The following is an 18310-nucleotide window of genomic DNA, read 5'->3' on the forward strand; positions in this document are numbered from 1 at the left end:
ATAATCTAATTCTTAACTCATTTTTGGTACCTTTTGCAGGTGACATGGCCATAAAGGTATATAAAATCATGTATTGTATTTTTAGCAATCATAGATTCAATTTAGATAGTTGATAAACTAAGTTCTTATGTTTTTGTTTTTCATGAATAATTGGAACAGGGAGGGCAAGCAGCACTTGCGCATACAGTAAACTGAGTTTGCACCCTGTTATCTGTATATTGCTTATCTATAATATATTTGTAAGACTGTATGGATGTGTTTCATAGCAAAGCATTTTACTATACAAAATATTTCACATTATTCATATTTACACTGATGAGACTTTTCTGACTAAGATAAATTAAGAAAATTTAATAATTATGAAATATTTTTATTAGGATGTTTCAGGCATGCCTGCTCTTTGTAGACCAGTATCAGAAGGTGGAACTGGATTTGATTATCGGTTAGCAATGGCTATTCCTGACAAATGGATACAGGTGGGAACAAATAAATTCATTCAAACTTCTATAATAAATTCCTAGTTTGATTAATAAGGATGAGCTGGGATTTATCAGTATATATACTGTAAATCAAATTTATGTAATATTTTTGCTGCTTTTATCTAGTTGCTTTAAAATGTCAGAAATTTGTCTTAATTTTGTCTGAAAAGTTTTTCTAAGTTTCAAACAAAATTAAGCAATTGTAAAGAAAGATGAATGTAGAGAAATGTCACACATCAGTTAGTGGAACAAGGAATGACTTGAAGTCTGATATTTCTATTATTACTGTTCATTGGACTGCTGGTATAGAGATTACTACAATTTTGGAATGAGAACTAGTTTTATTGAAATAACAATAACTTGTCACATATGTCATCAGACTCACATCATTGATTTAAAAGTCTCGCATTAATTGATTGAAAAAACTAGAAAGAATAAATTATTATTATTATTATTGTTCCGGGAAACTCCAAGGAGTCGACAGACTCATCGAGGGAGGCCCTAACATCATGTCTGGAACAACTATTCAACATTCACACGGTATCTATCATATCTTGCCTTGAACTCATTCACGGTCGTAGCACCCACAACAGACTCTGGAAGCTTATTCCACTCATTCACCACTCTCCAAGTAAAAAACCTAGCTCTAACACCCTTGTCAACCACGCTCTTGCCCAGCTTCCATGCATGGCCCCTAGTCCTCCCACCACCAGTCATATTTTCAAAAATATCTTCTGGATCAATCTTATAAAAACCCTTCAGTAATTTGAATGTCTCAATCATATCACCCCCTCCTTCGCCTATCGTCCAATTTCTGCAACCCACAAATCTTCAACCTATTCTCATAAGGTTCATTCCACAGACCTGCTATCATCTTGGTCACTTGTCTCTGGATCCTCTCCACTTCCTCCCCATCACGAAGAAACCCTGGTGCCCATAACTGGGCACAGAAGTCCAGATGGGGTCTTATCAAGGCTCGATACAGAGGAACAACAACTTGTTTGTCTCTGCATGTTAAAGTATTTTTCAGAAGCCAAGTGATTTAGTGAGCTGTTTTAGTCACTTTTGCAATGTGCCCCCTAAACTTCAACTCCCTATCCACCAGCACTCCCAAATCCCTGGCCTCATCAATCTCCTGGAGTATTGTTCCACCAATGCAATATACTGCTGCTATTCTTTTCACCCCAAAGTGCATAACCTTACACTTTGCCACATTAAACTGACATCCATTTTTCCTAGCCCAGTCCTCCAAACTATCCAAATCATCCTGTAAAATTTTGACATCCTGTGCACTCACAATTGCTCTACCAACTTTGCATCATCAGCAAACAAGTGAACACTTCCTCTCAAATCCTTTCCAATATCATTGATGAACAAATTGAAAAGCAGTGGTCCAAGAACAGAGCCTTGCGGCACTCCACTAGTCACAAGACGTCTTTTTGACTCCACTCCTGAATAAACCACTCTTTGGTATCTCTCCTTCAACCACCCTCCTATCCATCTCACCAAACCTATATCCATCCCCATCTGCTCCAGTTTACTGATTAGGGTTCCATGTGGTATCCTATCAAAGGCCTTGTCAAGTTCCAGTAGTATCACTGTAAACCCACTACCCCTACCCAGTTCAGCCGTCACTGTGTTATAAAACGTGAGCAAGTTACTGAGGCATGATCTACCCTTCACAAAACCATGTTGTCCCCCATACAATATCCCATTTTCATCTATCCAATCCTGTATTGTTTTCTTGACTAATTTCTCTAAGACTTGACAATGATTCCTGATATGTTAATCGGTCGGTAATTTACAACAGCAGTCTTGGAACCACCTTTATGCAGTGGAACTATTTTCCCCTCCTTCCACCCGCTCGGGACTAACCCAGACCCGAGACTCAAATTAAACAAAATGGTCAAGGGTACTGACAATTCTTTAGCTGCTTCTCGTACTACACGAGCTGGTATACCATCCAATCCCACAGATGTATTGACATTGAGGTTATGCAATAGACTACTCACCTCCACTTCATTCACCACAATTCCTGTATAATCTACTGGTTTATTCGTTTCTGCAATGTCACCACCCGGATGATATATTCTTGCAAAGTGCTCACTCAGTAACTCAACTATCTCAACTGATTCAGTTACCTCCCTACCATCGGCATTGTTTAAAATCATTCTGCCATGTACATTTTTCCTTTTACTTGCTACATATCTAAAAAAACTGTTTAGGATTCTCTTTAGCCTGTATGGCCAATGTTTTTTCATAATCCTTTTTTGCTTTTCTTACCACACTCCTCACCCTTCTGGCCTGCGCTTTATACCGTTCATGTGCCTGCCGGTCACCTTTCTCCTTAAATTCCCTCCATAGTTGTTTCTTTTTTTGCAGCTCAAGCTTAACGGTGTTATTCATCCATTTAACCCCTACTTGATTTATTATTCGGACTCTAGGTATACAGTCAGCCATTGATTCATGCAAGCACTTCTTAACTACCTCCCATATGCACTATCAACTTCTAGTCCTTGCAGTTGTACATGCCATGGCACTGAGCCAATCAAACTCCTATGCTTGTCATACTTTCCAGCCCGATAATTCCACATGTACCCTGTCTTAATTGAAAATTCTACACCTTTAGCCACCTCCCAAGTCAAGACCCTATGATCACTCACCGATTGGTGGCAATGTGGTCATATTTGTTACAGCCAAATCCTCAGATGTAATTACTAGGTCAAGCACTCTCTGACCCCTAGTATTTTCCATTACATGCTGTCACAGATAGTTATCCCTTAATAACCGCATAAAATCCAATTCCTTCCTCCCGTGTGTCCTCTCCTCACTCCAATCAATGCGACCATAGTTGATATCTCCTATAATAATCACCCTCCTTCCACTCATTTCTTCTATTTGCTTGTGCATACTGTCACCACCATCTTTTCCATCACCTGGTCTATAGCAGCACCCAATTGTATATTTAGTTCTGCTAGCCACAATCTCACACCAAATGGCCTCAAATGTGCTCTTTTCTCTATCCTGCAATTCAACTTCTATTCTCCTTGGCTGTAGCTCATCAGCTATCATCAACAATACTCCTCCCCCCATTTTATTCTCTCTGTCATTCCTGAACACACTATACCCATCACATTCAATCCCACTAGCTATATCATCTACAGTCAGCCATGTTTCACTAATACCAATAACCTGTGGTCTGGAAGTGCAAACCATGGCCAAAAACTCTTCCTTCTTGTTCCTAATACTCCTAGTATTAGTGTACATGAATTTAAGACCCCCATTAGCCCCAACCCTACCTTGATGCCTTATATTAACTATCCCACTCTGGTTTGTTGTCCTTATTTGCTCTAGCATATAAGGACAACAAACCAGAGTGGGATAGTTAATATAAGGCTTTGTGTGTATTTATATTCATTCTTACATTCAACTGCCTCCCTACAGACTGTATATCTACTCCCCCCCCTTAACAAATCCACACAAAGGCAAATTACACACACATACAGGCAAGTACACACAAAGGCAAATTAAAATCTTCATACAAAACCTTTATGCCTGATATGTGTAAGTCTGATGACTTACAATTTTTTTTTTTTTTTTTTTTGTAGTCTACATAATTTATCAAAATGAAATAAATAGCTGGGTTTTGTTATTTTAATAAAACTAGTTCTCGTTATTAAATATATGGTCTTTATACCAGCAGTCTGATGAAAAGTAATAACTTGTTCCATATCAGTGTGCCATTATTCTTGTATTGAATATGTTGTGTCATCTGAAAGCTGTCTTAACTTTTTGCATTGTTTTCGAGTAACTGATGTTATAGTTGTGATCTGAAATAAGAAATTATTATTAACAGACCTACTGGAGTCGAGATTCGTTGTGGGGTGTCCCATTCTCACAATCACAGCTCACCATGCTATGACTTAAACTCACCACATCCTCAAGCAATGCATTCCAATCACCCACCACTCTCCATGGAAAAAATATACTCCTCACTCCCTTTCTCACATCCACCTTATACCGGTTCCAGGGATGGGCTCTTGTTTCCCCCCCAGTCTCCAGATATTCTATGAAACATTTCATCCATGTTAATCTGGTGATTACCATACCAACTTGTAATTGTCTTCATATTCCAGAGACTGGAAACCAACTTAGTCAGTTGTCTCTGAACCCTCTCCAAAATCATCCTTTTGTAAACCTGGCAACTAAATCTGTGCACAGTAATCCATATGCACCTTGATCAAATCCTTGTACACTGGAATCAAAACATCTTTATTTCTACATGTCAGTGTTATCCACATCGTTCCAATAATCTGCTATGTTGGCCTCTCAATTTTAGCAAAATATCCATGAAATTTCAAATCCCTATCCACCATTACCCCAAAATCTTTCATCTTCTCCATCTCCTGTAAAATATCCCTACCAATCCTATATTCTGCATCCCATCTTTGCTTCCCCAATTTTAACACTATACATTTTGATATTAAACTGACATCCCCACCCACATTATATTGGAGGTACTGGTTCTATGGAGTGGTCAAGATCTTCCATGAAACCCTTCCAATTAGCTTCTTTTTTTTTTTTGAAATTAAATTGTCGTCTGTAGTTAGGCATAATGGCTAGGTTGAATTGAAGCATTGTAGGTCCTATGTTGAGTATGTGGAATGGGATTTAACATCTCTTTAACACAAGTGTTGGATATTTTTGAGCTAACAAATATGAAGTCATGGTTATACTTTCACTTCCATCTGCCACTGTTGACAGATGCAGGGAGTTTTGGATCTGAGAAGGGGTTGGTGTTGTAAAGTTGTAAGTAATTAGCATATTGGGCTTTGTATATCATTGGAAAGGCCTGGAATGTAGTTTGTTCAGCATCATCGGGGATGTGTTTGGTGGAGATTTTTATGAATTGGAGATACTCTTGAGGGTTTGGAGGGACTGGTCCTATGGAGCAGTCAAGATCTTCCACAAAACCCTTCCAATTAGCTTTTTCGAAATTAAATTGTCTATAAGGGACCGTATTAGGCATAATGGCTAAGTTGATTTGAAGCATTTCAGGTCTCTGTTGGGTATGTGCAATGGGATTTAAAACCTCTTTAACATAATTGTTGGATATTTTTGAGCTAACAAATATGAGGTCATATTTGTTAGCTCAAACTTTATAGCTTCTAGGTTATAGCTTCGCTTCCATTTGCCACTGTTGACAGATGCAGTCAGTTTTGGATTATGTATCAAGTTTAGAGAGAAGTTTTTGGCTCAGTTTTCAACAAGTTCTCCATCTTCATTAGACTTTGAGTAACCTCAGTTAATGCTATGGCTGTTAAAGTTACCTAATACACAGTCACTAAAAGATGGAGAATGAAATGACCTTGAGAACAAGGGATGTTCGAATTCTTTGTTGTTTAAGGGGAAGCCCAGTTTATCTGTTGGATTTTTCTGCTGCTTGGGGAGTTTTTTTTTTAACCCTTGCTAAACTCCTTTAAAATGAACAACAAAACTCCACCTACTCCTATAGAGTTTCCAGGATGATCTCTTGCTCTACAGGGGTAGAAAACGAATCTATTCTTGGAAACTGTATACAGATTCCAAGTTCAGGGGCAAGTGTGCTATGGAGAATCGTTTGTATACGGAATGCATCGACTGAGAGTGTGGTAAATGCAGAAACACGGAATAAGTTTAAGGCATGGTGCAATGAGTTCTGTGGGTGATGGTAGTGAAATCCTGCAATGAGTCTTTTGACTTCATGGGGGGGGGGTTGATGTTAATAATAAGTAAAATTGGTTTGAACATCTTCATCTGTTAGTTTAGCATTTATTTTAAAACTAAGCAAAATTATGTGCCAAGAAATTTTAGCCACAGTGAATAGCCATAGACCAATCTATGAAATGTTGCTCTTCCAAGTAAAGATTATTAATATAAACTAAAGTTACCAACCCTTCACAACATAAATTCTGACTTTTTCCTCTCAACGGTTTTTATTAATTAATATTGCAAATGAAAAGCCAAACGGCTATTTTTTTCTGGCGAGGTTGATATAAGTTAAGGGGATAAAAATCCCTTATTGTTTTTCAGCCAGTAAGCGAAACTAAGATCGAAAACTACGATCTGTAACGTTTCATGCCGACGAACTGTCAGCGTATCCAAGCGTAAGTGACCACTTGGTAGTGCCACACCACGGCAACTCGTTGCAAAGGTGGAGCAAGCTCCCTCACTGTTCTTGATATTTTCTCATAATGTAAAACACACAGCTCTTAAGAGATGTAGTACTGTTTTACATTATGAGGAAAGGTCACTACCCAGCCCGGTTTCAACCTTTTTTTTGAGGTCTCATCAGTGAGTAGCTCTGATATTCTAGGTCTAGCTACTCACTGATGAGACCTCAAAAAAAGGTTGAAACCGGGCTGGGTAGTGACCTTTCCTCATAATGTAAAACAGTACTACATCTCTTAAGAGTTGTGTGTTTCACATTATGAGAAAATATCAAGAACAGTGAGGGAGCTTGCTCCACCTTTGCAACGAGTTGCCGTGGTGTGGCACTACCAAGTGGTCACTTACGCTTGGATACGCTGACAGTTCGTCGGCATGAAACGTTACAGATCGTAGTTTTCGATCTTAGTTTCGCTTACTGGCTGGAAAACAATAAGGGATTTTTATCCCCTTAACTTATAATATTACAAATGTTACTTAAATTCATGTTATGATATTAACCCCTCAACCGGCCATGACATCTATAGATGTCCAGCTAAATCTGGATATGATTCTGTAACACCTATTGAATAACATGGATAAGAAGTGTCATTTGGTCTTCACTATTTCATCTACCTTGGCTAGTAGGGAGGTTTATATTAAATATGATAATTATTGCTTTTATTTGCATTGATTATGCCTTTTGATTTGTGTGAAATTTTAGATATTGAAAGAAAAACTTGATGAAGATTGGAATATAGGTGATATTGTGCATACATTGACTAATCGCCGATGGCAAGAAAAAAGCATTGCTTATGCAGAATCACATGACCAGGTATATTTCTAATAATTTAGAGATACTAGAAATAAATTGACAATGTTTTGAGAATTTTAGTTTGTAAAATACATATTTCTGTTATTTTGTTGTAACATCATAGTGTATAACTGTTATTTTTGAGGACATTATGATGTATATTGAATATTAATTACAATAACTTGCAATATTTTGGCAAAGTCAAATTACCATTGCTTATCACAGAACTATGATATGTGCATGCAGACATTACTTACTTGCTCCTCTTCAATCCATTGGGAGCATAGGGCCTTTCCCAAGGATCTCCACCTGACTACCTCTCTCTTCATCTGTGTTCCAATGTAGGCACTAAAACTGTAAATGAAACTGAGGAAAGGCAACTAAAGTTGGGCTAGATTCCTAAATGGCACCCTGTAGTTAAATTGGTGGTCTTGGCCATTGGACTGAAAATCTGGATGAGTGTTTCCCAAATTTGGGGCAATTTCATGCATCCAAATTTGTTGAAGAAAGTTTCTCAGGGCTGAAGCAGATACCAGGAATAGCTTTTCATAATTGTATTCACTGCAGTGAAGTAGAGTGACCTTCTTCCAGTTTCCAAAGTATGGTCAACATGTCCAGAGTGAGCCTAATGGCAGAACCGAATGTAGTCCATGTATTCAGAAATTCTGATATTGGCTGTCCTGCCTGTTTGGACATAGCAGGACAGTTTGCAACTGCAAGGAACCTGGCAAGTCTAGGGAATGTGGTTGGCCTTTGGTAGAGTGGATAAGGGATGCTACTTTTTTATGTCATCTATAAATGGCTACTTGGTTACTAACGTAAATGGTTACTAATTGAAATGCTTAAGGGTCAAAGCAGTATAACTGAGAAGAGACCTCCACATAGCCTTTAAAGGAATGCGGAGAACCGACCAGGGCTTCTGACCTAATGTCCAATCCTCACCTTCTCATGGTGCACCCTGTTAGGTATCTACCTGGATACTCAACGAAAAAGGATGGGCTGGCAATTGGTGATTTAGCCACCAAATTGTTTTCTTATTGGCTTAAACCAAAATATAGAATGATGGCACAACATGACAGAATTTCATACCGGCTGGGGTGTCGGTATGAAATCCCTTGCCTTAATGCATTACATCACACATATCCGCAAGGAGATGTGCTTTGCATTATTGGAGATACTGAGATAGGAGTGATGATAGCTTTCTCCATTTTTGCAACGAGTTGTCTTGGTGTTGCAGAATCTTAGCTCAGTCCTGAAGATACTTTCAGGTGCAAACTTTGTTTGCTCACACTTGAATAAAGGATTAAACTAAACTTATTAAAAGTCATGGGAAGACTTTGGTAAGAACATAGAAAATAACTATCAAGAAGGTGGCAAGATATTCTGGTTGTTGAAGAAGCTCAGAAATGGAGAAAAGAGTGTTGTAAAAGGAATTAGAGATGATGATAGTGACATGAAAACTGGAGAAAAAGATATCCTTGAAGTATGGAGGAATTACTTCAAAAAATTGTTAAATGAAACAATCAGTGATGACAGCAGTGGTAAAAAATGCTCAACAGGCATACAGTCAGGAAGTTATACATAGTATACCTATATATAAAAAGGTAAATAAAACTGAATGTGAAAATTTCAGAGGTATTTCCCTACTGAGTGTTCCTGGTAAGATTTAGGCAAGTATACTTGAGAAACGGTTGAGAAGAATTGCAGAAGAAAAGCTTGATGAAGAACAAGCTGGATTCAGGCCAAATAGAGGCTGTTAGGATCAGATCTTCATTTTACGACAAATAGTTGAGAAATCATGGGAATATAACAAAGATCTGTATTTAAGTTTAGTATATCTAGAAAAGGCATATGGCAAGGTGTGAAGAGAGAAGCTATTCAAAACGCTACAGTTATATGGTGTCAATGGGGCATTATATCAAGCAATACTTAGTCTTTATTTCAGTTGTGAGTCAGCAGTTAGAATTGAAGGAAGTACAGGAAGATGGTTTGATATTAAATCTGGTTCAGACAAGGATGTACATTATTCCTTCTGTTATTTATTATTTATATGGATCGCATTATGAATTAAAGTCGTATTAAACCTGATAACAAAATTGGAGATGTTAATCTCAGCTCTTTGCTTTATGCAGATGATATTATACTTCTAAATAAATCTGTTACATGTCTGCAAGATTCTCTGACTGAATTGAATAACTGTTGTAATATATATGGTATGAAGGTCAGCAATAACAAAATAAAGACAATGAAAATAGGCAGAAATATTGAAAATATCAACTGCATTGTGAATGGAGAACCTATAGAACAAGTAAAAGATTTCAGCTACTTAGGCACAATTTTTGTGAGGATGGTAAATTAAATATGGAAATAGACAACAGAATCAACAAAGCTGGTATGGTAGGAAGTCAACTGGATAAATTCATATGGAATAAGAGAGACATTAGTCAGAACACTAAATTAGCTGTATATAACACTGTATTCAAACCAGTTTTAACTAATGGATCTGAGCGCTGTGTCAGAAATAAAACAGTTGACCAAAGACTAGAGACTGCAGATATGAGAGTCCTGAGGAAGATCAGGGGCACGAACAGATGGCATCAATGGCAATGTCATATTAAAAACAAGGATATTAGGAAAGAACTTGACATTGTCAGCATCCGGGAATGCGTTAGCAGAGCTAATCTCAGGTGGTATGGTCACTTAAATAGAATGGGCGAAGAAAGATTAGCAAAACAAGTGTTCTCTGCCAGGTTGGCAGCAAAACGACCCAGAGGAAGACCAAAGTATAGGTGGATTGATACGGTATAAAGTGCCTTAGACGATAGAAATATAAGATCTGATAATGTTAGAGTCTTGACAAGTAACAGACTGATTTGGAGGAAAATTGTAGATAGGATGTTAATAATGATGTAATTTTTTTCATGTAGTACTATCATATCCTGTACACCCCTTGAGGGTACATGGCAAGAATTTGATGATGATGTAAATGGTTATAAGGTTTTTTTTTTATGATTTTAGTTAATTTTTTGGATGTTAATTTTTTCAGGATATATGGAATGGTGATAGAATTTTGTGTAATCTCTGTTCTGGAAGGTGAGGGAGGGGAGGTTGCAGTTATGCAGTTTAATTTTTTTTTTTTTTTTTGGTGGGGATTGTAGACATCCTAAGAAAGTGTTGAGATTATGGTCAGATCCAGTAGTTAGGCCACTGTTATCAGAACTTGTTAACTTTGCCCTGTTATATAGGGTTTTTATAATCCTATATTGTTGGGAGGAAGGTGGTTTGACTGTTGGTGAATGTATCAATATGTGTGGGTTTTCTGTAAACAAACACCGTCAGGAATCCATCAGGCTGGCATGTAACAGAGTGTCTGGGAAGAAGAAGAAGAGACTGTTGTTGTTTTCGTTTTCTGAGATGAACTGGATTCTGGGTTGATGATTATTTAGGTATGTTAAGAAAACATTGAGAGTTTCCAGGCCATGTGTTCCACTGGATAACACCTCATCTACAGTGGTGTTTGTGAGGCAGAGATTAAGGCTTTCTCTTCAAAGGTCTTCATAAAGTAGTTAGCCAGGTGTGGAGAAAGCAGAGAACCTAATGACTGTTTCCTCTATGTGAATTTTCCCTGCCAAATCAGAGTTCATGGTGAACTGAAACAGGGCTCAGATATTTGGAGGAAATATAGCTTGAATAAAGTCCAAGCTGTCTTTAAGTAGGGACATTAGTGAATAGAGAGGATATATCAGAGCTAATCATTGTCAATGTGTTGGAGTGATCTGAGAGATTTGAGGTTATTGTTAGGAACTGCTCTTATATTGGGCAGAGTTTTTCATATGTGATGGAGTGTTGCCAGTATATTGTGAGAGCACTTTGGCTTTTTGTTTTGCTAATTGTATGTGGATGAATCAGTGCATCCACAATGGGGCATAATAGCACATTTTGTAGAAAGTTTTTTTCACTTGGTTATAAGTTTAATTAAAACTGCCTAGAAATTACTGTATTTTCTGGTGTATAAGATGCACTTTTTTACCTTAAAAATTCATCTTAAAAATGGGGTGTGTCTTATATAATGAAGGTAAAGATTGTTTCCTCTTTTCAAAGTCATATGCACTCCCTTTTATGTTCCAAGATCTTTGTAGGCGGTTAATGGTGCAATCAACCTTCACGTGACTTCTAGCGCGTCATTGGCTAAGAACTTGGCATGGTCAGAAGGAGATTTTGTACAATTTGCATTAAAAAAAAAAAAAAGCGCACAGAATATCGAAAAATTGTGAAGTGGCCAGAACTAGAGACCGAAGTTTTGAAATGGGTGCAAGAAAATCGGCAAAATGGCATTGCCATTTCAACAAAAATGATTCGTACACATGCAGTCAAAGTAGCCTGTGAGCGTAACATTGAAGATTTTAAAGGTGGTGCGTCATAGTGTTACTGTTTCATGAAATGCAGTGGACTTTGTATTCGTACAAAAACCAGTCAAAAAATGCCAAAAGAATATGAAGACAAAATTATTTCTATATTATAAGAAATTAATGATGATAGAGAAGAGTCAGATGACAGTGATATGGGTTTTGCAGGTTTCAGGTTTCAGTTTACTATTAAAAATTACCTATTATTTTATCCTTTTTTTTTTTAAATCATACTTTAAAGTTTAGGTTTTTTTCAGAAAATCGTATTAAATTTCTTGGGTGTGTCTTATATATAGGAACATCTTATACAGCGGAAAATACGGTATATTATTGTTTAATCCTTTATCCTAGTGTAAGCAAACAAACAAATAGAGAATGTACTTTTCCAGTATATTGCTTTGTGCCATACCTTCATTTACTGATTTGTTATTTCCAAGTTGCTACTATTTAAAGATTACATTTTGTGAAGTATAATACAAGATTTTTTTAGTGTGCCTTGTCAGTGGCATATATGATTCTTGCCAGTAAAGGTTGATTGATTTGTAGAGCCTCTGCTATTAATGTCTCATGCAAAAAGTTAAGCAAGTCTGAGTGTGGTTAGTAGTTGGAAGGGGTTCAATCGTTCGATGCTGCTGAGGACCGGCCATTCTCACAGGGTTAACTTCGGCCTGTAAACTAACATATGTCAGACCTCTGTGCCCTCATGACAGGGATATGACAAAAATATATGCTTCCTGGCATTTAAAAAGTGGCTGTTAAAATACGAGGGATGCATGTTTGCACCAAATAGGAGGAATTTAGTTAGACATCAACAGCTCAGATTTCAGTGGTAATGAGGTGCTAAGGATATGCGTATTTGTTGGGAGAGACAAGTAGTGTTACCAATGGAGGAGGAAAGCAAGCATCAGATAGCAAGTGATTTAATATTAGGTAGCGTCACTGTATATGTGAAAGATCTGAAAGACGGGGATTGACTGTTTCTGAATCTTGAGTGCAGGTAGGATGCTTGCAGAGGGAATAGAGGTATTGTAAAACTTGATGTAGCTTAAAAATACCAAAGTGCTTTACATCGATTTTTACATAGGTCAAGTCTCACGAGAACTGTAAATAACCTTGTTTGTTTCTATGTATATTTTGCTAAATATTAATATAGTTAACCCTATGGGTAGTGACTGTATTTAATCGCTTACAACCAAAGGCAATGCTTTGCCATCGGAACTTTGTATAATAGCTCTATATGAGAGCACAAGAAAGTTGTTTACAGTTATGTGTATGAGAAAGTTGCTTGCGAGCACTGTGCATAACACCTTTGAAGTTAGTATCTAAGAGTGCCACTAGGTTGAGACAAGTTTCTGCTGACTGGCAAGATAAAAAGAAAAAAAGGGAGTGCTCAGAGGAGAACAATGAGTGGGGCGAACTTAAAAGAAGATGAAAGAGTCATACCGAATTCTTAGGGGTTTACAACCCTTGGTGCAAGATCCCGAGATTGCAAAATAAAAGGGGACTGAGCCAATCATCGAGAGGGGAGACAGTCGGAACCACAACAGAGGACAGTCAGAACCAGAAGAGGTCGGAACCAGAGCAGTGGTGGCAGAAAAAGAGGAGAGGCAAGGCCCCAGTTACTAAGCAGGACAGTCCAGGTCTAGTTGCCGGCAGAGGAGAGCCGCCGAGATCCAGTTGCCACGAGAGCAAGGCGAAGTGCCGTTACCAAAGAGAGCCAGTTGGCAGCAGTTACTGTCATCAGCTGTTGGCAATTAGCAGCAGAAGTGGCAGCAGTTAGAAGCAGAGAAGTCAGTAGCTAGAAGCTGAAGTTCCCGAAGTAGGATCCAGAGGAGAATTTGCCCGTATGCTGAAATCGCTTGCATGTGCTATTCGAGTACTGCAGATTGTAGTCCAAAATCCTGCCAATATCCCGACGTGATACCGCTGAAGCAAGCTTAAGATCTGAGATGAAAGAAATGCCAGAAAGACTTTAGTGTAAGACTCTTGACTGAATGTGCGACACAACCTCTGTAAGTTCCACCTTTTTTGTAATTTTTCTCTTATAATCTAGGAGATATGTTATATATGGACTGTTAAGAATTAATTTAAATGTAATAAGAAGTGTCCATAAGAGAGTCAGTTGACATGTTAGAAGTTGATATCAAATTTGTAAAAATAACTTAGCAGAGAGTTAGCTAACCTCTTTGCAAGTAAACTAGAAGTTTTATAAGTTAAATTTGTAAGCAGAGAGTAAATAAGTTTTTGAGTTAAAAAGATTATTTAGTGTTGAAGTAAAAGGGTTCTAATTTTATGCTAAAGATTTTTTTAGATGGGTAGAGAAAGCAATCTCCCTGTCGTTTGATTCATGTATATTTCATATTAACGTAAATAAATGTGTTTTAATTATTTGTTAAAAGAGTGCTGCCTGATCCTTTATCTTACAATGCACTGTTTCTAAAACGAATCAGACTTGTGAGCGAGAAAACAACTAAGGTATTAAAAGCGCAGTTTTATTACTTAAGAACCACGACTGTTTATGTAAACTTTGTTGAAGGAATTTACGCTAGTAAGAGAGAGAGAGAGAGATCTACCAGACGTTTTACTGAGTCTTATGCCGGATATTGATATATTGGATAGCGCAGTCTAACAAATAAATTTTCCAGTGTTTGTAGGCATACAACTAGTAAATACTAGTTGTATGCCTATTTTATATATATATATATATATATATATATATATATATATATATATTATATAATATATGTAGAAAGTTATAATAAAGAAATAAAAAAAATAAATAATAAATAAAAAAAAACCAGGTTTATATTTAAAATAGCTTGGTATCTTTAACGTATATAATATATATACAGGGTGTTCGGGATAAATTTGACAGTTTCGTAAGGAAAAAGAAAATCTTCTTTGTATCTATTAAATTTAATGAATTGACAAAAAAACATTACAGGCAGAGTTAATTACAATACTATCAACAAGATTTACTCAAAATAACCACCATTAGCATCGATCACAGCTTCAATTCTGCTTCGGAACCTCGAACAAGCTGATGCTACAGTCTCCCTGGGAAGGGCCGCAAAAACTGTTTTAATTTTATCCATTAACTGGGCTTTTGTATTACTGGAAGTGCGATTGGTGTCTTTTTCAACTGCGCCCCATACAAAATAATCCATGGGGTTAAGGTCTGGGGAGTTTGGAGGCCAAACATTTGGACTGGTGAAGTCGTAGAAATTTTCAGACAACCATTTTTGACTTTTCCCAGAGGTGTGGCAAGGGGCCGAATCCTGCTGCCATACATACGGCCTACCATTGGCTACCCTTGTTATCCAGGGCTTGACTACAGTTAGCAACTCCACGAACAAAGCCCGAATTCCAATGCCAGGGTTCTTCAACACCTGTTCCTGCAGATTTGCGAGGAATTCTGCTGTACGAACGCAATCAGATCGTCTGCTAGGGATCTTTCTTCTTGCTACATCCTCGTAGTCACCATTGCAAGTCTCTAGTTCATGCCTGATTGTTTTTACTGTATTCAGGGAGCATTGGGCAGCAGTCGTAATATCCTTATTTTGATGGCGGGCACGAATCATCATGATACAAGTTATTCTCTTCCATGATTCAGGTGGGTTCCAGCTATCTATCCTTTCTGACATCTTGTATATGAATGAAGAAGGGTCCAAACTTTTAAATGAAGAGAAGTGTGTGTTAATACATGTAACTTACGGAAAAATATAATTAATTATAAATATGTCAAATTTATCCCGAACACCCTGTATATATATATGTGTGTACAGAAAGTGTACACTGCTAATTAGAATAACAGTATATAAATAGCAACAAACAGCAAATCGTTTACAGCAAGAAAGGAAGTGGAAGGTATGAAAAATGAGTTTGTGTTAAGGGAGAGAGAGAGAGAGAGAGAGAGAGAGAGAGAGGTTTTAAGACTTGAAAAGCTGGCTTATGCAAGACAAACAAGAAGTATGAGCACAAATTATGGCAATGAGAGTGGAGAGAATGCATGAACTAGGGAGAGAGAGAGGGAATGAGGGAGAGAGTGAGAGAGTGTTCAGGAGCAAAGGAAGGAGAGATAAGAGGAAGGCAGATAAGTGGAGAGCAAGGAGGGAGCATATTGGCAGAGGGAAGAGAGTGAGGGATGCCCTTGAGCAAAGAATGAATTGGTCTGTGAGGGAAGTAATGTATGGATATTCAGTGATTTCTAGTATGCAAAGTAGAATGTGTGTTAGAGAAGTGCTTGCCTGAAGGAATCATAGAGTATAGGCCAAAAAGCAACATAAAAATGTAGATGATATGATAGTGATGGTTAGTACAAGATCTGAGAGGTAGTATGAATCAGGTAGCGAGAGATTTGAGGTTATTGTTAGGAACTGTACAGCAGAAAAGTGTGAGAGGGAAGATAATATTTTACTCAGTTACGACTATGCAGAGTTAAGGAGGAGCAGGAGGGCAGTAATGAATTGATAATAACTAGAATGTATCAAAAGAGTGGTCTGGAATATATGGATGTGTAGAGTGCATTTGAGGATAGAGGAGAGCTGTATGCAAGAGATGGAATCCATTTAAACGTGGAAGGGCATAGACATCCAGAGAAAGATTGTTGTTCTCTTCGCAACTGAGAATGTTAGAGCAGGGAAACTAGAGTTGTCAGGGTGAATAGTATCAGGGATGGTCTTTTGTGGGGATAGGAACTTTGGAGACGAGACAATGCATACTAAACTGCAGAGTCAAATGGAATCTGGAGCAAATAATAAGTGGTACAGGCATGGTTATAATGCATTGATTTTCTTTATACTAATGCCAGGAATATCAGGAATAAAGGAAGTGAATTGGTGGCATTGAAAGCCACATTCAGTGGAATGTGGTTGACAGTAGGTGATGTCCTCACAGGTATAGAAGTAGAAAGATATGTCATATTTCAGCAGGATGGGAATGTCAAATGGAGTGATGAAATGTTACTTATGATTAAAACAATTAGTGCCACTTCTTTACAAATTTTCCACTCCGATATGTGATGAGTTGAGTCCTCTCAGAGTGGAGAATTTGTAAAGAAGTGGCACTAATAGTTTTTAAAGTGTATTGTGTGAGATAGCAGTGTGCAGGACAAGATATTCAGTGGGATGTTGCTATAGGCAAGGAAACACAGAGGGTGATGAGCAGGAAATATTTAGGCAAATCAATTTGGCAACTGTGAAGAGAGTGATCATTATGGGAGATTTTAACAATAGCAGCATAAATTAGGCAGGGGGAATAGCATATGCTAGCAAAGGAATAAAATTTCTAGAATTTTTTTAAGGAAAAATGTTTTGATGAAGAAAAAATACGGCTCAGATGGCATCGCAGTTAAAATCAGATCCTCTGATTGTAATTGAGATGTCAGTCCTTGGCAAGAGTGATCATGCAGTCTTGAGTTGGTGGCTGAATAGACATGCAGAAGTATCAAAGAGAAAGGGATTTTGGTGAAATTATAAGGCAAGTGACTATAGAATAATCTTTGGAATTAACTTAGGACACTTCTATGGATGGAAGAATTAAGTGAAAGATATCAGCTCTGCACATGGGCTAATGAAGAAATATTTATCAACAGCAATGACAAATTTTATTCTTCAAATGAAAAAGATAACATGATTTGGTATAAAATTGATGGTTGATTAATGAAATCAAACAGGAACTGCAGATGAAAAAGAAGTCATGGTAAAAGTATCAAGAGAGAGAAATGGAGAGCAGCGCATGAGGAATATAACTCCTCTGGCCAGGAAAGTATGGTAAAGAAGACCTAAATGGAATATGAGGAGAGAGAAATTAGCACTATACTCCAAGGAAAATCCTGAAAATTCTTTTTTTATGTAGGCAGAATGAAGAGAAATGACTATGAACAAATTACTGTTAGATGGAAAAGGAGGTCAAATGACTAATGCAGATGATATAGTGGTGCTGTTTAATGGTGTTTAACCATGTTTTGAGAGATTGTGCACAACTGATAGCTCTATTGACCTGGCTATTCTGTTAAAGTCTAGCTACTGGGAAAGTGCCCAGTCAGTGGAAGAAGGGTAAGATAGTGCTGTTGCACAAGGGTGGCGGTAGAATATAGGCATCAAACTATAGACCAGTTTGAATTTCTTCTGCAGTCATTAAGATTTTGGAGAAATTAATGAGAGATCGTATACAAATTTGGTAGTGATGGTAATCTATCTGTGAAGGTCAGCATGAATTTATTGAAGGGTACTCTTGTTCCAGTAATTTGCTTGCTTTTTTTTAATAAAGTAATGACAAGAGTAGTTACCAAGGGGAAGGTATACAGCAATCCCTTGATTAGTGCGCCTAAATACATTCTTTAAAACACTGGCATTAATCGAAAATGCACTAATCGAATACATATATTACATAATAACCTATGGGGAAACAGTATAATTCGTTCC

General features: G+C 37.5%; 1 protein-coding gene across 2 annotated transcripts in view; it reads left to right on the forward strand.

Annotated features, from left to right (window-relative positions):
* AGBE (1,4-alpha-glucan-branching enzyme) overlaps window positions 1-18310 on the forward strand; it is a 380299-nt gene that overhangs the window by 222894 nt on the left and 139095 nt on the right. For both annotated transcript variants that reach the window (XM_090411694.1, XM_090411693.1), the window contains exons 9-10: window positions 378-476; window positions 7390-7500. In XM_090411694.1, the coding sequence (XP_090267820.1) occupies window positions 378-476; window positions 7390-7500 (210 nt within the window). The remainder of the gene's footprint in view (window positions 1-377; window positions 477-7389; window positions 7501-18310) is intronic.

This window comes from Typopeltis vanoorti, chromosome 21 (assembly GCF_054136105.1).
Source record: "Typopeltis vanoorti isolate ZY-2024b chromosome 21, IOZ_Tvanoo_1.0, whole genome shotgun sequence".
Lineage (NCBI taxonomy): Eukaryota > Metazoa > Arthropoda > Arachnida > Uropygi > Thelyphonidae > Typopeltis > Typopeltis vanoorti.